Source organism: Aedes aegypti, chromosome 1 (assembly GCF_002204515.2).
Source record: "Aedes aegypti strain LVP_AGWG chromosome 1, AaegL5.0 Primary Assembly, whole genome shotgun sequence".
Taxonomy (NCBI): Eukaryota; Metazoa; Arthropoda; class Insecta; order Diptera; family Culicidae; genus Aedes; species Aedes aegypti.
Window position 1 is genome coordinate 81,050,763 of NC_035107.1, and position 25,929 is coordinate 81,076,691.

A 25,929-nucleotide genomic window follows, 5' to 3' on the forward strand; every position below is an offset into this window, starting at 1 on the left:
AACTTACTTTATCGATTCTACGTGTTTCGCAGACGAAATTCCACACGTTCCGCTCTTACCCTCTGTTTAATTCCGGAATTACAAAACGGCGTAAGTAAAAATTTCAACTTTCGCAACCCAACCGCTATTTTCACCGCTCCGTTGTATGGAGACTTAACCACGAATAAAAACAAAACACTAGGGGAAAAGCACCAATTTTCGACCTAGCACTAATTTTCAACCCATTCATACGATTTTGGCCTACTTTGTATGAAAATCCAAAAATTGGCACAGAATTCTTGTAGGTCGACAATTTGAGCCGATTTTACACTGGTAGAAAAACGACAAAAGTAACTGAATGAAACGGCTTATCATTTTGTTATTAATTTTTTTGTGGGAAATAATAAAAACTACCTAGTTTTTGAACGCGAGCTGATTGTAAGCAAAATTTAAGCGATGTACGGCGAAAATATGTTAGGAAGGTGATTAATTTTAAAACGGTTTTAGAAGAAAGGTTGTGATTCTTCTGAATTGATTATCTCAAAATCGTATGAAAGTTACTATTATGTCTATGTTATGGTTGGTTGGTTTGACTTTATTAACGAGATTTTTAGCCCTAGGCTAGTTCATCTCGGCCTATGTTATGTCTATTTGAAAATATTAACCGAGAATTTTAAAAAACGACGTAAAAACCGCCTTAAAAGGTGTACGGAATCAAATTGCGACACACACAAATATTTGGCAAAATTCGCACGTTCTACCAATCTTCAAACTTTCAGGGAGTTAAAGAAAACATGAATATTTTCTCGTGTTTGTTTTATTCGATTTCAATTCCATATCCAAATGCACGAATTTTTCTCTTCACACTATTCATAAGGTCCTGTGCAACACTTGGACGATTTTTTTTTGCGTGGTAGTTTATTTTTTCTTCATATATTCCTCCGATTTTACTTCCTTAGGATGCTTCCGAAGTGCCTGCTTCATTGGCCACGAGGCCAAATCCGGTCAGTACATCGTAGGACCATCGTGTGACCTCAGAAGAGGAAGTAGACTAAGTGAACCTCAAATTACATTTGTAAATGGTGCTAATGCATTGATTTTACAATGAACTACTTCTTCTTTCTGGCGTTACGTCCCAACTGGGACAAAGCCTGCTTCTCAGATTAGTGTACTTATGAGCACTTCCACAGTTATTAACTGAGAGCTTTCTTTGCCGATTGACCATTTTTGCATGTGTATAACGTGCGGCAGGTACGAAGATACTCTATGCCCTGGGAATCGAGAAAATTTCCTTTACGAAAAGATCCTCGACCAGTGGGATTCGAACCCACGACCCTCAGCATGGTCATGCTGAATAGCTGCGCGTTTACCGCTACGGCTATCTGGACCCCAACAATGAACAATGAACTACTATTCATGGAATAAATACATTTGATGATGTACAAATTTACAGAATTCGAGACATTTCCAGATTGTGTCCGGTACTGGGGGATCTCCTTCTACCACTTTGACGTTCGGATAAAAAAGTAACACGACACAAAAACTTTAAATTTGTTGAAATTACCTTTCAAATATACATGTATTTCGTCACGCTACACTTTCGCGCTCTTTCGTTCTTTTCCGTTTCGAAATAGGCTAGCTAGCACTTGATGTTCATCTGTCGCTTCTAATTCCCAACTCATACACACACGATTGGTTGTTATCTCTGCTCTGCTCGGGACCCCCTAGAATGTAATTCATGTGTCGGACCAAAAAATCACAATTTCTATCGATTATTTCAAAATTGTTTCACAAAGACACATCATCTTCCATAGGAAACGTGATGAGAAGTGCTGCGACACAAACGAGGATCCGTTTTACCTTTTTTTCAAAGAATATTTTGTAAATGTTTTTCTAAAACAAAACTGATTTTATGTCCTTCCTTTTGGAATCTAAATTATAAATTAAGTCTTACGAGCTACACTTTCTCAATTTGATTCATTACCAGCAATAATTCTTTGTTTTGCAATATTCTACAAACAAATCAGAGAAGTCTTGCACTCCCAAAAGCACACACATCATACTCCCTCTCTCTTGCTTTCCACTTTAGGTAATTAATCGGCCCTGTGAAATTTCGAAAACCATCTTCTGGCGGAAGTAGGGCATATGCGCCTGAGTAAAGCCAATGTCCCGATTCCGGGCCTCGTGCTCGGCAAACATGCAGCTAAACACGCCACAGTCGCTGCCATTCATCTGCCGGGGACATTCGCGCATATTCTCCTTCACGAAGGCGCTCGTGTCGAAGGGTTGTTTCCGCTTGTCCAGCGATTCATCCCGGAGGTACTGCTCCAGTGCGTTGAGGACCGCATTGTTGGGCGTGCCCATCGAGTCGTAGTACCGAATCGATTGATTCCGCAGATCGATTATGGCCATGCACCAGTGCACTCGACCGACGTGAACCGGCACCGGGATGATGTCGTACGTGAAGATGTCCACCTTGCGCGTCCACCGTTTCAGGCCGGCATGGCCCGACGAGAGCAACTTCGGGATGAAGAACGTATTCATGGCGTACACCCGGGGAAGACCGTCGTCGGCGCGCTGCTCGCTACGCTCCATCAGCAGGTTCATGTAGAAGTTGATGACCTCGTCGTTCAGCCAGTTGTCTCCGATCAGCGTGGCCAGATCGTTGCGAGTAATGCTGATGTTGAACTTGTTGATGATGACCTGCGGGAATAGGATGAGAGTCGTTAATAAGGTATTTGGTTAGGTGTCCACGTCCAGAAGGCACGACGAAGATCACAGCGACGAAAAGGGATTAACGATTGGAAGCCCGGTACGTGGAACTGTAAATCTTTCAATTTCTTCGGGAGTACATACAATGTGTAGAGGGACCGAAGATTCGGCGTCGTAACGGAAGTTAAGGAGAAACACGATGTGATCGAAATGTGGCAGTAACACTTCATGACCATCTGAATGATGTTGTGAGCGCAGACAATGATGGTCAGGACAGCGGACACAAACCAATCAGCTCACATGATGAGCGAAGTTAAGGGTACCATTCAATAGATCAAGAAAAATAAGGCCGCTGGTATGGATGGGATCAGAGTCGAACTCATCAGGATGGGCCCAGATCTGGAAGACGGAACAGCTACCGGAAGGGTAGAAACAAGTAAACCCAAGAAACATTCGTAGTTGAACAACAGTTTTCCCAGCTGAATTATGCATTAGAGAGATTTGTTCAAATCTTATTCCACTAAAATGATTGTTGGGATTATATGTCCTATCTAAAAAAACGATAAACTGAGCTATGAAAACTTTTAACGTACAATAACCGTTCTAAATGGTACCAGCATAGTGTTAATTCTAGATCAGCTCCCGTTTTCTGTCATTTGTAGAAAACCAGTTCGTAGGAAGTTATCAAAACGGCTTAGTTGACGGCCAGTTGAAAGTGAACCGAATTATTACTACAGGGCAAATGCTTAGAAAAATGCCGTGGATACTAGGTCCCACCGCACCACTTACTCATCTATTTCAAGGCGCCATAGAGTCGATAGACAGGAATACTTTCGAGATGGTGTAAGAGTTCGCCTACATTGGATACTTGCTAGCGGAATTCAGTGATGAACTAACCAAACGAGTTAAAAATCACTATAATAAAGAAAAAAAAAACTTGATAACGGCTGACAACAGCTATGGGCATCATCATGGTACTCGCATCATCTGTGGAAGTCGTGCATTCTCTAGGCTCCAGAGGAAACTCGCTAGCACTAAGAGACTCTACGGCGAACTCTGTATCCAAAGGTGACGAAAGCACTGACCCCTCCCCGATGAAATACCGCAAAGTAATTCCGGGGAGAAAAGGGTCTGAGGCCAAAGATAATGTTTGTGCGTAATGTACACCTCTTGAGCACGTCAGTGAGCATTCCCACACTTCCTGAGTTACCTTTTCAGGGGTCTCATTGTAGATTTTCACCTCGTAAAAGAAGGTAGCGAAAGCCGAAAGGGTGCGCTTTTAGGGCATGTTGCATGACTACCGGACAACAACCCTGTAAAATATGTGTTTGCAAAGAGTGAGGCTTCTTGACGAAATGGCAGTGAAAACACTTAAATTATTTTACCGTAATCCGTGAATTTCAACGGATTCCGGTGAAATTTTACCGAATACTGTAGAAATTTATCGTAATTTTAATTTGAAACGTGGTGAGTTTCGAGTAAAAAGCGTCAAATAGGAAAAATATATGTATACCGTCGATGGGGGTGACAATGGGTCTAGGGGGTGAGATTGGGTCAAAACGGAAAAATATGTTTTGTGAAATATTTCAGCTAATAACGCTGATATTACTAAAATTTATAATTCATATGTTAGAGAACATATTATTACACATAAGTCATAACAATATACATTTTTAGAAATAGTAGTTTTTGTGTACTACATCAATAAACTTGCATGTTGAAACTAGATAAAATTTACAACATAAAATTTCTCCTGTACAAAGTATCACGCATGTACTCTAGCCTCTACCGTTATATTAGTAGAATGTTGAAAGTCTTTTCATTACACATCACAGGTATTTTCCGGAATCTGTTTGATTTTCCCACAAAAAAATCATTTTTTTCGGTACGATGTCTAAAACATTGAAAATGGGGGTGAGATTGGGTCAAGCAAGAACGATAGTAAATGAAATTCCAAGTCCACTTTTTTGACATTTTACGGTGCCGGGTGTTCTCTTTTTTCATTAAGATGTGTTTATTCTTTCTAAATACAGCATCTCGGAAACATCAAACAAGTCTACTTGAGTATTCCGTGCATTGAATAACAATACAAGGCATTTTGACAACTTCTCAAACCAGCAACTGTGTTTCGTGCGCAGCAACATCGTAAATTTTTATCAAAAGGGTGTTTTTTTTTCTTCAAAATTTGATTATTTATCAGTGTTTTCATATTAAAGAAACATCTCACGGAAGTACAAATGAGTTGGATCGCTGAAATACTGGGATTATGACGTCAACTTCTGCCTGAAATTTATTGATCGTGGAATGTCGCACCGAAATTTAACTATTTGCGAAGGTTTAAACCTATCACTGTTTCAGTACACCTTTGGGGAAACTGAATGGGCTTTATAGCAATGGGGATGAGACTTTGAAGACAATTCGAGGGAAAAATTATGTAAACTTGACGATAGACCCAACATTACAGATTTTTTCTCATAGCTCTTCGATTTTCAGTATAATCTTTCTTTTAAGTGGGTTTATCATACTTGTGAAACATCTTAGATATCTTTTTGTATTGTTTGCATCGTTTTTTGTCAATATTTTTCAGTTGTGAATGGTTTTGAAATCATATTCTCAAAAACAAGTTATTTCAATTATAGTGACCCAATGTCACCCCCTCTATGGGGTGAGATTGGGTCATTTTTCATTCACTTGTTGTGCCGCTGTGAATAAATATTTGTCTTTAATTTTTTGAACAGTTGTTAATGTACCATCAAAGTACATACACACAAAATTTGAAGTTTATTGGAGTTAAATTGCGATAGTTATTCAAAAAATAAATCGCACATATCCCTTTTTGACCCATTGTCACCCCCAACGACGGTATTGAAATAGTATGAAACAGGAATAATGCCGACACTTGAAGTGATGAATCATACATACATAGTTTGTTTGAAAATTAGTGTGAAACGAGCTCACTAGTTGCTAATCCATCCTCGACGGAACAAAAATATCTTTTGACTCTCGCACAACGCGAACCGCGAAACTTTTCGGCGTCCCGAAAACGAACCGTCTTGCTTGGGCTTTCCAAAGCTCTGTCAAGCAAAACGCGCAAAACGAAAAAAAAAACAAACTTTCGGTGTCTTGAAAACGAATCGTCTTGCATGGGCTTTTAGAAGCACTCATTTTTTTTTTTGCGCCGGGAAGTCTACTAGGAACACAAATTTATCGTGAAGTTGTTTCAAATGCAATCTAATAATTCTAGCTACCACAAAGCCAGAGATTTACTCAAGAGTTTTTCCCGGGATTTATCTCAAGATTCAATAGGGTCCTAAAGCCCTGTCCCAATTTTAGTGCCAAACGCTTAAGTTTAGGCCAATAACACATGTTTACTCAATTTTCTAATGTTTTCCGTTGGTTTGAGTCCAAAAAACATTTTTTTAGATTTTGTCACACCCCTTGGCTTTAACTCAAATTTTGGGTGTATTTTATTTTCCGTGTCCCTTCCGAAATGTCAGATAGGAACAACCCCAGTGGTAAAACTAAAACCCCTGTGGTGTTTTTGTCGACTAAGCGAAAGTCAAACATGATCTTAAGTGTGAAGGTTCATTTATGGACCCAATTTTTAAATTAAAGTTTAAACATGATATAGCCGCTATTTGAGCGGGAAAAATTGCTTAAGTAGTTGCAGTAAGATGCTCTTTCGTGTTATTGAATAAAAACAAGATTTCATTAAAAATTTTAGGACCCAATTCTTATTAAATTATTTCACAATTTTGTCAATTCTTTTTTTATGGGATTTCACTGAAAATTCTGGAATAATAGGAAGAAGGATCCCGGCAAACATATCAGGAGAGATACATATTTTTGAAGGAATTACAAAACGTATATCTCAGAGCATTTTTTGTGAAAAAAAGAACGAAATATTGCAAAAGAAAAAAAATAATTATGGTTTCTTGGGAATATGAGGTACTCCGGTATGTTGGGAGTAATGAAGAAAGATGTGATTTCCGGAAAACAGCTCGAAGTTCAAAATCGGGGATTCAAATCATTTTTTTTTTTTTGTAAAAACTGATAATTTAATGAGACGTTTAGATTTCCTTGCGAATTAGCTTTCTCATAGAAATCTAAGCTTTCTGGGATTCCTGGAACATTCTGTGAGCAAAATAGGGATTCAGCAAGCGGAAAATTGCGTTGTGCAAATTTGTCTAACATCTATATTACTGAATCGATCATATGAGCTGCCGAATTGATTCACCGATTTATTTGAATCCTTTTAATAGATCTTTTTAATTCGATTTGAATCGAATTTGAAATAAAATTTATGAAGTTTGACATGAGGACAAATGCATTTGAATCCGATTTTAACATTTTCCAATTGATTTAGTTTTGAAATTCAACAGAACAGATTTAATACATCGAAGCTAGTTTAGAATGTAGTTTCTTTTTCATCAACTCATTGAGACATATTTATCAATTTCAACAGATTGAATTGAATCAAAAAATGGAATAAAGAAAATCGATTCACCCGATTTTTGCAACAACGCCTAACGCTAGGGAAAAATGAAGATTCCTAAAGAAAGTAGGGATTCCGGGAAACAGCCCAGAGAGTAAGCCCGGATTTTTCCCGAAACTTTAAATCGGAATTTGTGGATCAATTCCCCGCGTAACTAAGGGGTGCTAAGGAATTCTTCTTTCGTACAAAGTAAGTTAATCCCATTAGTAAACATGTTCTTGAGGGTTGGCAGATGAAACCCATAACTTAAATTTTAACATATATTTTTGAGTTGAGTTGCTTTCCAATGGCGAGTTCAAAACTTCAAACGTTTTCAGTAAATGAAATTGTTGACGAAAAATAATGAAATTTGTTTTTGAACATATGAAATCCATGCACACAAATTGTCTTTGACAAACTTGTTCATCTAAAACCACAATTGCCAATGCTGTCTTCTTTGCCCAGAAGCAATTCCTTCGATTAAAATTGGTCAAAAACTTCAATTCAGTAAACCCGTTATCACTTTTGAACTTGGGATTAGAAAAATCACTCAAAAATATGTTTTTCATTTCAAGATATGACCAGATGTTTATCTTGCGAATGATCTTAGCTAAATTCCGAAAGTATAACTTACAGACCCACCATCTGTGTATTGATTTCACGGCAGCATACGATTCAGTGAAAAGAAATGCGATGTGGCAGATAATGTCTAAACATGGTTTTCCAGCGAAACTAATTAGTCTGATACGTGCAACGCTGAATGGTTTGAAATCCAGTGTTCGGATTGCAAATGGAGCTTTAAAATACGTCCGACAGTGGCGGGACGCTACGCTGTAGCCATCAAGGTAGGTAACCCTCTAAAGTTTACCATTTTGTGTGAAGAATGGAAAAAAGGTACAAATGTATTGTTCAATACCGTATGGTCGTGGTTTGATGCCCGAAAACTACTTAGAGAAATACTTGAAGATATGGAGAGAGTTCAGAAGGAAGATCGGAAGAAATCACTTATTGTTTCTAGAAAAAAAAAAAAAAAACTTTGAATCCATAGTTTAGATAGTGCTGTTTGAATATTTAGCAGACCTCATGGAAGATTTAAAAAGGTTGAAATTCCCGAAAGAATTCCTGGAAAAATACCCTCCAGAATAAACATCTCTATAAGTAAATCTCTGTAAGCTACATTTTTCTTCGCGAAATGCAAAATAAATAGCGGAGAAGGAACTGGAAGAATTCCTTAAGGCTAAGTAGCCTGTCATTCATTTTGGCAACAATGATGACTTTTCAGCTTACATTCCAAAGTGATAAAACTCAGTCTTGATAGTTTATATCAGGGCCGTACAATTTCATTTCATTGAAAGCATTTTCAGTCCCCAGCTGACTGACTCAAGCTTGCCTTTCAGTTGAAACACTACTGCTTCGTTTCAAACCGACAAACCTTTCCGTTCATCACAGCATGCGTAGTCTCTCCTTTCTTTCTTGCTGCTTGTGCGTCGCGCGTCATGAATCGGAGTGTCACCACAGCGAGCTGGCCTTTCAATCGGTAGTCTCTGTTTTTGGGAGCCGTTTAATTTAATAAACGACGGCATGACCCGTGTAGTTTCTCTATCTTTTTTCATTACGTAACAAATTGCACACATCATTATTGTACAAATAGTTAAATTTAATTTTAAACATTTTGATGGATTTCAATGAAACTAAATGAAACGAAATTCTTACTCTTTCAGTTCACCTTTCTTGTTCGTTGCTTTCAATCGGGCAACGAAACGAATGAGTGTGGAACGAAGGACGAAGCGAAGCAGTTGTTCGTCACCATCGAGACGACACAGCCAAGCCTTCGTGTTTCACATAATGCTTTTGAAAATGCACAGCCCTGGTTTATATTGACTTGAAAATGTATCACTGTACGCGCTAACATGCATAAAGTATGCTGATACTTTTTTCAGCTGTGTCAGTGCAAAACCAACTGATTTTCTTTGATTCGAAATCGTGAGATGAATTAGCAACAATCATCAACGACACGTACACATTTCAATGACGGCCTACTTCGCCTTAACAGATGTCTGTCATTTCTTCTGGTAAAAAATCTTCAGAGATTTTTACCAGAAGAATTTGCTGTTGGGAGAATCGAAAAGGAACAACTCGAACCCGTTCTAATTGACGATTACACGTGAATACAATTATATGGATGTAGACTTGGAGCTGTGAAAAATACACTCACCTCCGAACGCGACCCGCCGTAGAGGGCCCGCTTGATCACACCCTGGTGCTCGTCGGTCAGCTCCGGATAGGCCTCTTCCTCCTCTTCCGATTCTTCCTCGTCCAGGACGATGGTGTCAAACTTGAGCATGAAATCGCCCAGCTTCCGCTCGAACGGTACCTCATACTCGTGGGTGCTCTTCTTAAGCTCCTTCAAGCTGAAATCAATGGGAGAGGATGGTTTTCTTCGTTCAAGGGAATCAAAGGGCGGACGAGGGACTCGTTTTGCGGCACTAGTGGTGCTACTTCCCGCGCTGTTCCCAGGAAAGCGGTCGGAACGAGCACTAGAGGGATATGACTGTTCTTGCTCGACAGCAGCAATGCTGGGCTTTCTCCGGCCATAGAACCAATCAATAAGGCCACTCGATAGGCTTGCAAGCGTGAAGCTAGCCACCGTTTTTGGAGCAGCAGGAGAGCATCCACTAGCGACATTCAAAAGTCTTTATAATACACGCTGTCTAATGCGAACGTTTGATACTACTTACTTTTCCCGCTCCTGTGCGATGAGCTCCTTTCGTTGATTGGAAGTGCTGCCATACTTGCGCTGCACTGTGTCCAGGATGTCCTCACGGAACTTGCTGTTAGTTTGGAGCTTCTCTTGTAGGGTATTGACCGGATCTACCACTTGAGCTGTTTCACTGCAATACGAAAAAAGGGGTTGTAGACATTGTGAGACGGACTTCGAAAGAGAAACTGACTCAACTGTTTGCTTTGGATGTAGGTGGGTACGAGGCCTTTGATTTTGTAACAAATGTGTTCGATTAAAAATCCGCAAAAAATTGTCACATACAAAAAAGTATTTAAGAAAGAGAAGAAAAAGCGTTTGACGCGTTTCATTGTTGTGCCAAGTATCCGTGTGAGGATGGAAGAGCCTACTAGATATTCAAAGAGTTGGGCGCATGACATAGGCCTCTGCACTGTTTTGATTTTGTATGGGATTTTGACGTACTGCTCTTCTACGCCTACTTGTTCCATATTCTATGTAACCCAACAAGGATCTCTGAAATTGTCTAGATTCTTAAGGAAGCATTCTCTAAGCCTTTGATTTCCTAAATAAATTACTTAGTTAATCAATATAAAAAAAAAAACTAGGTGATCAATCGAATATCATCCAGCTATATTTTTAGAAGAAATTTCTTAAAAACATTGGACGAAATCCCTGACGTTATGATTGATGGAATTACTGGAATAATGGCAGTAGTATTAAGTGTTGTTAACCTTAACCCTTTTTCTTCCATGGTATCTTTAGAGCTCCATCGATTTTCGACGAACTTTAGACAAACCGTATTAGATGAATACTTTGCAAAAATTACTAGACTTTTATCAGATTCATCCAATAGTCAACTAGGTAACCGTTTCAATACCAAAAAATTTGATAAACAATCATTTACTAGGGTAGGTGTACCAGTTATGGACATAGTGGTTCCTTATTTCGCCATACGGGATTACTTGAATGTTTTCACATTTTGAAAAATTTGGTGTGTTGTAATAGTAAGATTTAAAATATATCTTGATGTTCAAACATTTAAAAAGATTTAAAATGTGAAAGTTATCAAAATTTCCCGTATGACCAAATAGGGAACCACTATGGCTATAACTGGTACACTTTCCCTATAGAAAGAAAATAACCCGATTTCAATAAATTTAGCGCATTTGTAACATTGTTGTGTTTTATGAAAACAATTTCTTCGTAACGAAACAGTCGTGCGAAAGGAAGGATTAAATGAACTTTTGAAGAATCCATGGAGATTTTACTTGAGAATTGACTTGGAATAACCGCAGGAGCTGGAGAAATTTGTGAATTCCGAATTTATTATTCTTTAAGCAATAAAATTTTGTAAATTTTATTGAAAGAATGGGCAGTGTAGGAATTATTGAAAGATTGCAGCAATCGGTGGAGGAATTGGTTGAAAAATACTTGGAGTACTTTTTCAGAGAAATCTCTGCGGATATTATGGATGTAAAAACGTTCGAGTTCTCAAAGATCACCGGCTGGAGGAATTGCTATAAGCACTCATTGGAAAATCCCTGAAAGAAATTCTGGGAGAATTGGTGGCGGAATGTCAAGAGGATATTTTCGAGGGATCCCTGAATTTCTGAAGGTTGCCCTGAAGTCTGCGGAGAACCTATTCAATAGTCGCGCAATATTCTCTTAAGGGTTTTTTGAAGCTTCTAGAAAACATAATTAAATTCGAAACTATTTGGGTTAGAGAAGCGCCACACTTAAAAAAGCGATCCAGAACAAAACCGATGGAAGCGCTGTGGATGGTGAATTGACCAGAATTATTGGATTCTTTAACATTCCCCAGAAAACCATTCCCCCGAAACCCATTCCCCAGAATTCCATTCCCCAGAATCTCATTCCCCAGAATGTACCGTTCCCCAGAATTTCACTCCCCAGAATGAACCATTCCCCAGAAAACCAATCCCCAGAATGGACCATTCCCCAGAAAATTATATAGGGGAACTTACGTATTCTCGGCAGTCTAAGCCGATGTCGCGCTTCTTTTGTAATTTTCTCGGACATCAGCAGACAAATTCCGTGTTTATCTGTTTACATGTATGCGTTGTTCAATTCTATAACGATTCACACCGACAGACTTGTCAAAATGCTTTTGGAAACGTTTTTACAACGCTGCGAACATCTTTTGTCAATGTGACTATTGTCGGCAACCTCGTTCTCTTCGGCCATTTTGCCATAAGAGCTGCAGGTAAATCTCTTCGGCAGCTCCAAATCAGTCGCATTTTGAGGCGTGTTCATTTGAATTGATGACATCTTTGGCGGTATTTTTTGTTCAGTCTCGTAAATCTCGTCAGTGGGAAGCGGGCAGAACAAAGAATCATCTGAATGTTTTCATTGATGTGATTTGATAAGAAATTACTGTGTATTCGGCGTTTGAAATTTTGTTGCCGATAATAGTCAAATCTAGCGTAACATTTGAAAAGGGCCTATCTGCAAAACGTAAACATTGAGAAATTCTCAATTGAAGATTCCGTACCATATTTATAATTCCTATTTTAAACCCATTCGCATTTTTACTAGTTTCATACCTGTGTTCGACACCCATTAAAGTCTGTTGCGTGGCTCATTATGTTTCAAATCTCAAATAACACAACAACTCGTAAAAATTGTTGAATTCAAACATCATCGGCAGATAGGCCCTTTTATGAATCTTCAAACCAGTTAGGCCCTTTCAGTTAGGCCCTTTGGTTGAACATGGTTTCAGTTAGGCCCTTTTATAATTTGCTAATTTTATTGATTTTTGAATTGGTTTGCATAAATCTTGAACAAAATTTAGCGATTATGTGAAAAAAACACTATCTAATAGCTAAATATTGGAAATTTTCGGTTGAAGATTCAGTACCATATTGATTATTCCTATTTCAAACCCATTCGCTTTTTACTAGTTTCATACTTGGGGAAGATCCAAAAATGACGTCCATCGTTTTTCGGGATTTCTAGAACCCTGCTACCCCCTCTGTCACGCTTTTTCTAATACCCAATCCATGCACTGTCACATTTTCGTACATCCCCCCATTGGAGGAGGCCCCAATTGATGGACGTCATTTTCGGATAACCTCTTGTGTTCGACACTTATAATGGTCTATTACGTGGCTCACAACGATTTGAATTTGAAATAGCACAACAACTTGTAAAAATAGTTCAATTCAAACATCATCCGAAGATAGGCCCTTTTACGAATTTTCAAACCAGTTAGGCCCTTTTTGAATTTGCTAATTTTATTGATTATTGAAGTGATTTGCATAATTCTTCGACAACATTTAATGATTATGTGAGAAAACAACACAATATCATACAAGCTATTCTATACAAAATCAGCAACATATTGATTATTGATATTTCAAACCCATTCACTTTTTTTTACTAGTTTTATACTTGTGTTAGACACTCATTATGGTTTATTACGTGGCCCAGAACGTTAGTAATCTCAAATAACATAACGACTAGTGAAAATGGTTGCATTCAAATATCATCAGCAGTTAGGCCCTTCAATGAATCTTGAAACCAGTTAGGCCCTTCGATTGGACATGGTTTCAGTTAGGCCCCTCCAGTTAGGCCCTTTTATTAAACATAGTTCCAGTTAGGCCCTTTTGGAATTTGTTGATTTTATTGCTTATTGAAGTAATTTTCATAGTTTTTGAATAAAATAAAGCGAGAGAAAAACAATGTAATAGCTAAATATTGGATATTCTCGGTTGAAGGTTCAGTACCTTATTTATTATATCTATTTCAAACCCATTCACTTTTTTACTTGTTTTATACTTGAGGGCCTTCCTTAGCCGAGCAGTTTAAGTCCGCGGCTACAAAGCAAAGCCATTCTGAAGGTATCTGAGTTCCATTCCCGGTCGGTCCAGGTTTTTTCGTAATGGAAATTTCCTTTACTTTCCTGAATATAGAGTACCTTCGTACTTGTCACACGATATACGAATGCGAAAATGGCAACTTGTCAAAAAAAGCTCTCAGTTTATAACTGTGGAAGTACTCATTGAACACAAAGCTTAAAAGCAGGCTCTGTCCCAGTGAGGACGTAATGCCAAGAAGAAGTATAAGAAGAATTCTTGCAAGGCTGTTTCAAAAACAAACGAATTTGTTTTTGTGAAAATCGCGACTTTTGGAACTCGATCCACAACTAGAGGCAACAAATAAAAAATATTCAAAATTTTTAATGTAATTGATTTTTTTTTCAGGATAAAAAATCAGTTTTTCAACTAACTTCGCATTAAGATTATGATAAAACTAGCAAAAAAGAGAATGGGCTTGAAATAGGAGTCAATATAGTACTGAATCTTCAATAAAGAATTTTTATTAATCGATGTTGATTTTCTCACATACCTAATCGATTGATTTTGATCTAAAACTTTGAAAATCACTTCAATAATCAATAAAATTAACAAATTCCAAAAGGGCCTAACTGGAACTAAGTTTAATAAAAGGGCCTAACTGGAGGGGCCTAACTGAAACCATGTTCAATCAAAGAGCCTAACTGAAAGGGCCTAACTGGTTTGCAGACTCGTGAAAGGGCCTATCTGCCGATGATGTTTGAATTCAACCATTTTCACGAGTTGTTTTGTTATTTAAGATTTAAAACGTTATGGGCCACCTAGTAGACTATTATGAGTGTTGAACACAAATATAAAACTAGTAAATAGGAGAAAGGGTTTGAAATATGAATAATCAATATAGTACAGAATCTTCAATAAAGAATTTTCAATATTCAATGTTGATTTTCTCACATAATCGATTGATTTTGTTCTAAAACTTTGAAAATCTATTCAATAATCAATAAAATTAACAAATTCCAAAAGGGCCTAACTGGAACTATGTTATATAAAAGGGCCTAACTGGAGGGGCCTAACTGAAACCATGTTCAATTAAAGGGCCTAATTGAAAGGGCCTAACTGGTTTGAAGACTCGTAAAAGGGCCTATCTGCCGATGATGTTTGAATTCAACATTTTTTACTAGTTTTTATGTTATGTTAGATTTAAAACGTTACGTGGCCCAGTAATAGACTGAGTGTCGAACACAAGTTTAAAAGTATTAGATAGCAATGAGTTTAAAATAGTAACAATCAATATGTTACAGAATCTTCAATCGAGCATTTCTCAATTTTTACGTTATGCTGATAGACCCTTTTCAAATATTTCAAAAACACTATACAATGGCTAAATATTGAAAAATATGGAGGAAAATTAAAAATGCACGGAAGGGCCAATCTGATTTTGATGGAAATTTTCAGTTAGGCCCTTTTATGACCAGTTAGGCCCTTTTAGTTTTATCATTTTCAGATAGGCCCTTTTAAATTTGAATAAAATTACCATTAATAATGCATTTTGCATGCCCGTAAGAGTATGTAGGAATAATATACGTAAAAAATGATACGAATAATGAATAATCAAGTTTGTTTACATTTTGCAGTTAGGCCCTTTTCAAATGTTACGCTAGAAATGGTGCCGAAGCCGTAAGTCTCCCTATCTACTTTAAAGTTTTGAAATAATCTATTTAAAAAACTTGAAAATTAAACTCCATACAAAGTTGTTTACAAGTACATGAGAAGATTAGCATTGGTGCTTCTAATTATGAACACTTTACGCATAATTCAAATTTCATTTGCAAATGAACTATCACAGTAGTTTCACTTTTATTGGCACTTATGAAGACTGATAGATCAGTCTATGGGGAAACACAATATCCAATATTTATTTAAAAGAATATACAACTCATCACTACTCTGCACAAAATAGAGCTACACCCTTCTTTCGGTATAGTAGTTTCCAAATGTATAATTTCACATGTATGTCCAATTTTTATCAAATGTAGTGATGTATGCAGCTTTTCATCAATGTTTTAAGAAGGTGCATCATCTCTTACTTTTTAGGGCTACACCGATTAGAATAAAGTCGTTCGTGGTATCATATTATACGTTTCCGATATAATGATTACGTAAACTCGGCAGAATAAAAACTTACTATTCTGCACATCAAAATGATACGCCCTTCTTTGCGTCAAGTCTAAATTACAAATGACTTTGTAATTGCACAAAATAGTGATACACCCTTCTTTCAGTCTTATCCTGTTGACGATATAGACAAAATTTTCCGTAAGGATACCAAATGGCAAGAAGGCATTTGGCATGATTGACTAAATGATCAAGGATCATTTGATATAATGGTCATTTGGCCAATGACCATTTGGCATGACATGAATAACATCCTTTTTGAAAAGAAGGAGCATAAGTATGGCTGGATGGCAAATGGCTTTATACCAAATCATTTTATGCCAAGTGACCTTATGCTATATGGGCTTTCCAGCGATATATTTGGCCTATATCATTAATGAGATAATACTGAAAGAAGGGTGCATCACTATATATGCAAAAATAAACATATAGTCTGTATATTTTATGGGAATGTATTAAAAGAAGGGTGTATTATTATAATATGCAAAATACTCATGAATAGGGGGATTAGGGGCTTATTGGACACATTAGGTAAATGCTTATTTTACATAGAATGGAAATATGTTTCTTTGCTCTAAAATTAAATCCACCGCTTTGCTTATAAACTAATTTGAAGCTGAGAAAAAAATATAGTAGAATTTCAGAGGACAAATGAAGCTGAGCGTAAACTTGTATACCGTCAAAACGTTCATATACAATACAGATGCCGTACAATTTATAAAGTTTTGCTGAAATATGCATATTCCCAGAGAGTAAGGGGGTGTCCATTTCGCCCCGTGTGTTCATTATGTCCCTAACCCTCCTACCTACATATTTGTTTTGTCACATCAGACCTTAGCCTGTCACATAAGTGACTCTTCTTCCTCTTTTCTGGCGTTACGTCCCTACTGGGACAGAGCCTGCTTCTCAGCTTAGTGTTCTTATGAGCACTTCCACAGTTATTAACTGAGAGCTTACTATGCCAATGACTTTTTTTGCCTGCGTATATCGTGTGGCAGGTACGAAGATACTCTATGCCCTGGGAAGTCGAGAAAATTTCCAACCCGAAAAGATCCTCGACCGGTGGGATTCGAACCCACGACCCTCATCTTGGTCCTGCTGAATAGCTGCGTGTTTACCGCTACGGCTATCTGGGCCCCCACATAAGTGACTCACGCAAAGCAATAATTAAAAAAAGAAAAAAAAAATGGATATTCATATAGCTTTCTGGGGAATGGTGCATTCTGGGGAATGGAATTCTGGGGAATGTTACATTCTGGGGAACGATTTTCTGGGGAATGGTTCATTCTGGGGAACGGAATTCTGGGGAATGGTTTTCGGGGGAATGGATTTCTGGGGAAAGTTATAGAATCGAATTATTGAACTAAAAGAATTGCAGCCGGAAAATTTTAGTTATCTCTAAGAGTTCTTGGTGCGGTCGAAATACAGAACTATCAGGAGCAACTTCTGAAGGAATATCTCAAGAAATTACTGAAGTAAAACTTGGGTGACAAGGACTCAAAGAAGACAATTATAGAAAGAGATTCTAAATAAATGTTTTGGAATTAAATCCTGAACGAGTTAATAGAGAATGCAATTAGAAATTTCTTCAAGAATCTCTATAAACTTTCTAAAACATGCTTTTTTTATCTCTATCATTATCCCTATAAAGAGATTTTTTTGGGCTAGTTCATCTCTGGACTAACGGCTTTACTGCTGTTGTCACTATACCACTTTCGTCATAAGTGACTCGGGGATGGGATTCGATCCCAGGTCGTGCAGAATGCGTTTTTGCTAGAATTCCTTGAATAATTCGCGAAGCTATTCATTGTGTGTGCTTTTTTAATAAATACCATAAGGATTATAGTAAATTCTGGAAAAATAAAAATTATAAAAATTAGTGAATAACGAAACTGGCGCATGGCTAAACATCTCGTTAATAAAGATAAAAAAATATTGAATGAACTTCTGGAAGAATGCTTAGAGGCATTTCCAAAAATACCTTGAGCTATTGTTATAATCTCGCTTAAGAAATTCTAGGCACTGACAGAAACGATTCTTGGAGTGGTTATTGTAGGAACTCCTTGTAGAATTTCAGAAGGAATCTCAGGAAAAAAATCCTGATGTGTACAGAAACAAGGCTTTTCTTGACGAAATCATGGTTTCTGTATTCGTCGGGGAAAGCTGACGAATTCTTCGAAAAAATCTTGGATTTATTTTAATAAAACCAGAGAATCTGTTGGCAATATTCTTGGCAGAAATCTTAAGAGTTTCATAACAGTTTTTCTGCATATTGCTTTGATTACGTTCATGAACCTACTTAGTGTTCAGTGATAAGATTCGTAAGGCATGAAAACCGTATCTCTTTGTATCTTTTGTGACTAATTATCGCCCCCTTCATCCAAACAAACAATTCAGGAATCAACTCCCTTATACTCACGCTTCGTCCTCGGCGGTCAAACTGTACTGCGTCAAGTCGACGGTGGTGAACAAGCTTGTGCGCTTCTTCCGTCCCTCGGAGTCGCTCTCCTCCAGCGACAGGTCAATCACCGGAATCGAGCGTATCGCCGCGCTGCTGGTCGATGGACCGGCCACCTTCGTGGAGTGGCCGCCTTCCCCGTGGCTGTGATTGATGGCCGTCGACGACGACAGGTTGATATCGTCCGTCGACAGCAGTAGGGAGTTCTTTCGCGAAGCGCTGGCCGATTGCGGTTCCTCCGGCGAGTAGAGATTCGGCAGCAGTCGCTTCAGCAGGGCTCGGTACTTATTCACCTCCGTCATGTTGTAGCTCTGGGCAATGATGGAGTTGCGTTTGGTTTGTGACGGCGGCGGTGGCGCTGGCTGTTGTGTCGCTGGTTGAGATTTGAATACGAACGGTTTCTTGAACGTATCCGACGATGGACGACTGTTGTACCCATCAGCAGTGCCATTGGTTAGCTTCGTCCGGATGGGAAATAGCGAGGGAACCGGCGCAAGGGAAGGCTTGATTTTCGTCAACGGTGGCGGGTGTCGAAGGGAGGCAGTGACCCCACCACCGCCAACTCCGACATTGCTAACCCGACCCCGATGGTGGTTCTGCTGCTGCTGGGGCTGTTGATGCTGCCGATTGATCCAGTCAATCTCGTCCTCGTCGTCGGAGAATTCAATATCGGCAAACTCGAGCCGCGTCTTGCCGATGGCACCGAAATAGGCGCTCTGCTTGCTATTCGTTCCTTCCGACATGATTTTCTTGGAGTAAACCGGGATCCTCAATCTGTCCGAGATCGGTTCTGACTTGGAATGAAAATCTGAAAGAGATGAAATGAAATAATGAACTTAAGGGGTAATTTAGATTGAAATAGTTTTTATTGTAAGCTTTGAAAAGAATAAGACCTGTCGGATTTCGGAAATCTACAACAAGTAGCCCAACTAAGAGACCCTGGACGATATTTAAATCTGTCTGATATTTTTACAAAAAAAAATGTTACATTTTGGCATTACTTTAGAATTTCTCTTGGGGATTCTCTAGGAACACTCCTACGGACTTCAACGGGAATTCTTCCTAGAATTCCATCAAGAATTCGTATTTTTCTAAAATATATAATTTTTTCTCCAATTTTTTTTCTTAACACTCTCTTAAGAACTCATACAGAGATCTCGTTAGCAATTCCAATCAAGATTCTCCAAGGGACCCTCGAGGAACATATTCCAAATTTCCCCTCGAGTTCTTCCAAGATATCCTTCAGAGGTTCCTCTGACAAGTCGTTGTAGTATGTGTCTATAAATATCTCTAAAATGTCCACCAGAGGTATCTCCATCAATTCCACGATGTCCAGGTAAGTGTTCCCAAGGATGATCCTTAAGGAACACATCCGGAGTTTTTTTTGAGATTCATCCAATAATTTCTTCACATATATTTCTAAGAATTGTTCTGGGTGTTTCAATGAACTCTTTCATCAATTTTCACAGGTTTTCAAAGTATTACCACCAGCGTGTGACCAATCGATTGATTTTTCAGCTCGAACCGCTGTCTGGTTCTCTAGATTTGTGCTCTTGAAAATTTAAGGTTTGGCTTCGATGCATATTTACCTTAAGCAATTCTTCAAGGATTCACACTGGGATTCCCTCCGATATTTCTCCGGAGGTTCTAACAATAATTTCATCAAAATTTCACAAAGGAATGTCTAAAAGATGTAAGATAGGAATATAGAATAATTTATGTGTAAGAGATTGAGAACTGGGCACACCAAAGTTTCGCATAACATGGGGTCTGACGGACCCTTTAGAAAAATCTGTTCTGCATGTAATGTTCCAAACACTGTAGAACACTTTCTCATAAACTGCCCGCAATACCTAGCGGCACGAGCATCACATGGCATTGCTGAAAGCATTCGCTCCGCGCTCAATAACGACTCCGATAGCATAATTCGGCTGATGAATTACAGTTGTGTTCAGAATAATAGTAGTGAAAGCCGATTTTCATACAAAATGCTCAACTTTGGCATGCTGTATCTTTGTTTCCATATGAGCAATCGGCATGAAATTTTGGCAGTGAACTACAAATATACTCAATTTCATTATAACGAGATTTGAAAATTTTCACACGACCGGCTAAAAAGTTAAGCACCAGGTGAAATCGCTCAAAATAATAGTAGTTTTTCTTTTGTAAATTTTTGTTCAGCAACAATTTTGTTAAAAATTGGCTCGTTTATACATTTATAGTTTGGGTGGAAATAATTGAAACGGTGACAGAAGAAAAATTCAAAAACTCAAAGTACAGCGGATATTTAAAATGTTAAAACTACTATTATTTTGAGCGATTTCACCTGGTGCTTAACTTTTTAGCCGGTGGTGTGAACATTTTCAAATCTCGTTATAATGAAATTGAGTATATTTGTAGTTCACTGCCAAAATTTCATGCCGATTGCTCATATGGAAACAAAGTTACAGCTTGTTAAAGTTGAGCATTTTGTATGAAAATCGGCTTTCACTACTATTATTCTGAACACAACTGTACCTAAAACACATCGATCTGTACCACCAAATCTGATAATCATCTCTCTCCAATCAACTGGACCTCGCATCGAAACCTGACAACGAGAAAGGGAAATTGTATTTCAACATCACACTAGAACATTTAAATTAATCAACTTTTAAAGCTTTGTCTTCAAATTGAAACCAACTATGTAATACTAATGTGATTTATAGTTAGCCCAGGGGAGCCACTCACTATGACGCTCTCTCGTACGGAGATGAACCAGCCATAGGGCTGAAAATCTCCTTAATAAAGATAATAATAATAATAATAATAATAATTTATGTGTAAGAGATTTCTCTAGAAAATTCTTTAGGAAATTTCTAATGGAATCTTCCAGGAGTTTCTCCAGGGATGCTTACAAGAATATCTTTAGGGATTCCCCCAAGAAAAAATGAAGTATTAGTCCAGAGATATCTCCAGGAATTCCGTCATCGATTGCTCCTCCACCTTCATCAGGTATTCATCCAGGAAATTTTCCAAAGTTGCTACTCCAGTAGATGTTTTTGCAGAATTTTCTCCAAGAATTCCTTTAAGTATTCTTTCAGATGGGTTCATAATGAATCCTGTCTTGAAGTACAAGATACCTCCATGGATTTTTTCGTAAAAAAAATCTATAAATCCGTCACGTATTCCTCTAAGGAATTTTCTATTAGGATTAATACAGCACTCCTTCAGAAATACTTACGGTAAATCTCATCACAGTTATCCTCGGATTTGTTCTGCATTTTCACCAGAAAATATTTCTCGCGTAACTTTTCAAAACGTCCTAAGTAACAAATGTAAACAAATCGAGATTATCATTGCAAATCATTTGCGTTACACCTCTTAGCAGCACACTAGAACACTCGTTCTGATATATTAACAATAAATCAATCTATTGAAAGCTTAACAAAATGACCAATGTTTAAAATCGCATCACTTTTAATCAATTGTTACATTGGACCTTTCATCAGAGAACCAACCATATGCCCTATGTAACATTTATGAATAAACACGATTCTAATGTTACATTGGACGTTCCTGAATAAAGCTTTGGAATAGAGTTTAAACGGTAGAATGCTTTGTAGAAGCGTGTCTGAGACACTACTTAGAAGTATAGAATGTCACAATTACTGCTTCTCAATCATTTCAGTCGATATTTTCAGAATCGCACTGCATCGCAAAATTGAAAACGCTCAAGTGACAAAAAGAGAATGAAGTACACAAAACTGTATTTTGGTCTTTTTGACAAATCATGTTTTACCGTTTCGCTGGATTGGATCAGCTGCAACTTCTCTTTTCATATTATTAACGTATTGCGTGCATATTGAGCACAAGATTGAGCATCATGATGTCATTGTATCAATCAGATTCAGATCTATGGTCTTTCAAGCATATACATATGCTTCCCGGCAGCAACACGAGCAACGTGCATGCGCGACTTGCCCACACATATTTGCAGAGCGATCAATCACCGAAGAGAGGAGAAGCTGTATGTATTTGTTAGGCGCTGGCTCCTTTCTCAAGTTCCTACAACAAAATGGACGGCGTCGTCATCGTCATCATTCCCCACCGCAATTTTTTGTTTCCACCGACGGCTGGTGCTGATTGCAACACAGCCGTCACCACCACCACGTCATGCAGTGGGAAACTCACACATGATCATGTGGGCGAAACCTTCATAAAAACGGGGGGAAGATTTAGGGAGAATCAGTGAGAGAGCAAAATGTCCTACATACAGCTCAACGTTTCCCCTCCTTCTGTTGTTACATAGGACCCATAGGACACATAGACGGAGGGGAAAAAGTGACGTCGTGGGATCGAATGAATCAAAACAAAGCACAGCTGGTGTCTCCGATTGGCACACCGCAACAAAATGAGCACTTGTACTTGAATGATTGCGCACGTGGATACAAAATAGAGAAATGAGGTACGTAAAACTGCATATTGGTTGTTTTGTCAAAATAATGTTTTACGTGTTTTACTGGATGGGATCGACATTTTCTCAGCTTCCACTCCTCTCTTCACATAGTTTACGTATTGAGTGCAAACTAGGGGAATGAAATTGTACAAAATGATGTCATTATATCCATCCGATCCTGATCCAGAGATGAACAAGCATGTGATTCCCGGAAACAACACGAGTAATGCTTACGCGCGGCTTGCACGCGCATTTGCATACCGATTGATCACCGAAGAGAGGAGAAGCGGACCTTTGATCAGAGAACCTACCACATGTCCTATGTAACGTTTAAGAATAAACACGATTCTAATGTTACATAGGACATTCGTGAATATAGCTTAGGAATATAGTTGAATCGTGGGAATGATTAGGAGAAGCGTGTATGAGACACTGCTTGGAAGTATAGAATGCCACAATGACTATTTCTCAATAATTTTAGTAAATATTTTCAGAGTCGCACTGCCTCGCAATATTGAATACGCTCAAATAACAAAAAGAGAATGAAGTACACAAAACTGTATTTTGGTCTTTTTGCCAAATCATGTTTTACGCTTTCGCTGGATTGGATCAGCATTCTCTAAGCTGCCACTTCTCTTTTTATATATCATCGTATTGAATGCATATAGGAGAATGATATTGAGCATCATGATCTTATTGAATCAATCCGATTCAGATCCTTGGTCGATCAAGCATATACATATGCTTCCCGGCAGCAACACAAGGAACGTGCATGCGCGACTTGCGCACACATATTTGCAGAGCAATTAATTACCGAAGAGAGGAGAAGTGTATGTATTTGTTTGGAGTTGGTTTCCTAAAACACTATTGACGGCGTCGTCATCGTCATCATTCCTCACCGCTTTGTATGCGCCGACGGCTGGTGCCAAATGCAACACAGTCGTCGCCACCCGTCGTGCAGAGGTAAACTCACACACGAACAAGTGTGGGCAAAACCAGCATTGAAACAGGGGGGGGGGGGGGGTAGATTGAGAGAGAAACAGCGAGAAACCAAAAAGTCCTACATACAGCTCAACGTTTCCCCTCCTTCTGTTGTTAGATAGGACACACGGACGGAGGGGAAAAAGTGGCGTCGTTGCATTGAATGCATGTTCAACGCAATTGGATACAAAATGAAATGAAACATGCTAGCTGTGTGTTCAAATCAAAATGTCCTATGTTACGATAACTGAAAAAAATGACCGAAGTGAATGTCCAATGTAACAATTGTTGATACAGAACGACCTATGTGATTTATCCTATGTACATATTTTTGGTCAAAACGTCTTATCTGATGTTTTTATAGATTTTAGTGTAATTTCCAGATAAATTTTCATAATTTAATTTCTTACGTTGAACTCTATTACACTGTTTCCCTCTGCAAGCAACACAGTGGCGAAAAATTGTTTCAGTTTGATACAGTTTCAAAATATATTTTCACTACCTTCAAGCTCGATTTACTCGAAATGTGTGAATTGTTAGATAGGTCGTTTTGAAAAGTTACGCGAGATTTCTAGAATTTCCCTAAGAGATCTTCAAATAAAGCCTCAAAGGATTCACCCATATATTGCTACTAGAATATTGAAATCATTCTTTCTTTGATTTCACTGGGAATTTCTTCAAAAAATCTTACGAAGATTGTTCTGAAAAAAAAAAATCGTAGCACCATGTTGAATGGGAGACAGGAAAGACCATCGCCTTGTCGAAGTCCTTTGCGTGTTCCAAACGAGTCCCATGATGCACCCGATATCTCCACACAGCATATGCGATTAACTTTGTTGGAGTGGTCTCCAGGTGTACCGATACGAGAGACTGTGCTGGAAATAGGTACTACATATGACCATGATCTTGGAGGCGGTGAATCCAATGAGTCTAAGGCGCCATCCACAAATTACGTAACGCTCTAGGGGAAGGGGAGAGAAGGCTCAAGCGGTTCATATAAAAATTTGAAATTTTTCATACAAAATGTGGTGAGGTGGTCAAACATTTTGAATTTAAGCGTTACGTAATAAATGAACGCGGCTTAAGGCTGTTTTCGTTTGTAAACCAGTGAGCGCTAAACTTCCCTATAATCGGTCCTACTCCTGGTCAACAGTCTGCCAACCAAAAAGCAAGCCTCTGTCATAAAATTTCCTTACCCATACTCTCAACGGTTATTTCAATGTTATTCAATAGCCTCTTTCTCTATTCGATCTGGCTGCAATTTGTTTCTCCATCGTCACTCACATTTGGGTTCGCTTGGGTCACGTAAGACTTCTTTCGATAGATGCCACTGTGTTTGTTGGTGCGCTTGACTCCATTACTCTGCTCGTCATGCTCTACCGGCGGATCGGTTGGATGCCGAGGTCGGTCTTGCAATCCCGGTTCGCAAGCGCCCCGACGACTCAAAGCCGGCAGTTCGTCGTGATCGATACTACTCGGTGTAGTTCCCGACAGTGAAGCTAGCCTACTACGATGTGGAGTATCCCGATGGAGGAATATCTCCCAAAACCGGTAACGTTACGCGATGTTCATACTCCGTTGTTGGCCGGTAGTGCCGAAGTCGGCCCAGCGATTCCGGTTGGATGACGGCTTCCGGTTCACTGGCGCTCCGACGACTCAAGCCGGTGATACGCTCGTACTATTCAGAATAGCCCCCGACAGAGGATCTAGCCTACTCCGACTCGATGGTGGTCGGCCAAGTGTCAGGGTCGGTTCTGCAATTCCGGTTGGAGGATGACTTCCGGTTTGCAGGTGCATCATATCCCAAAGATCGGGAGCTCTGGCGTTTCTTCAATCTCCATACACTCTGGACAAAATGATGAAAATGAATCGATACAGATACTGCTTGAAGTAGTCGTGACCTGAAAGGAACTGTGTCAGATGGATGTTCACTTCTCCGTTCTCCCTGTCCACCTTCCTTTCTTCTGCCAACTTCCTCGCCTGCGTGGTTTCTCTTCGCTGATAGCAGTCGATGTCTTCAGACAGGATGATGCAGATCGGGATCATCCCAGCGATTACGGATGCCGCCTCCAACGATATAGTCCTGTACGCGCTCACCACTCGCATGGTGATAAATCGGAACGCGCTATTTAACTTCTCCCGATTTCGCTTGGT

At 38.8% G+C, this 25,929-nt stretch overlaps 1 protein-coding gene across 1 annotated transcript in view; it reads right to left on the reverse strand.

Annotated features, from left to right (window-relative positions):
* Positions 1-1,523: 1,523 nt before the first annotated feature.
* Positions 1,524-25,929, reverse strand: part of LOC5571309 (sentrin-specific protease 1) — a 51,356-nt gene continuing 26,950 nt past the window's right edge. Inside the window, exons 3-6 of the mRNA XM_001653574.2 lie at positions 18,318-19,164; positions 9,904-10,056; positions 9,381-9,576; positions 1,524-2,682 (exon numbers count right to left, since the gene is read on the reverse strand). Coding sequence (XP_001653624.2) covers positions 2,065-2,682; positions 9,381-9,576; positions 9,904-10,056; positions 18,318-19,164 — 1,814 coding nt within the window. The 3' untranslated portion in view covers positions 1,524-2,064. The remainder of the gene's footprint in view (positions 2,683-9,380; positions 9,577-9,903; positions 10,057-18,317; positions 19,165-25,929) is intronic.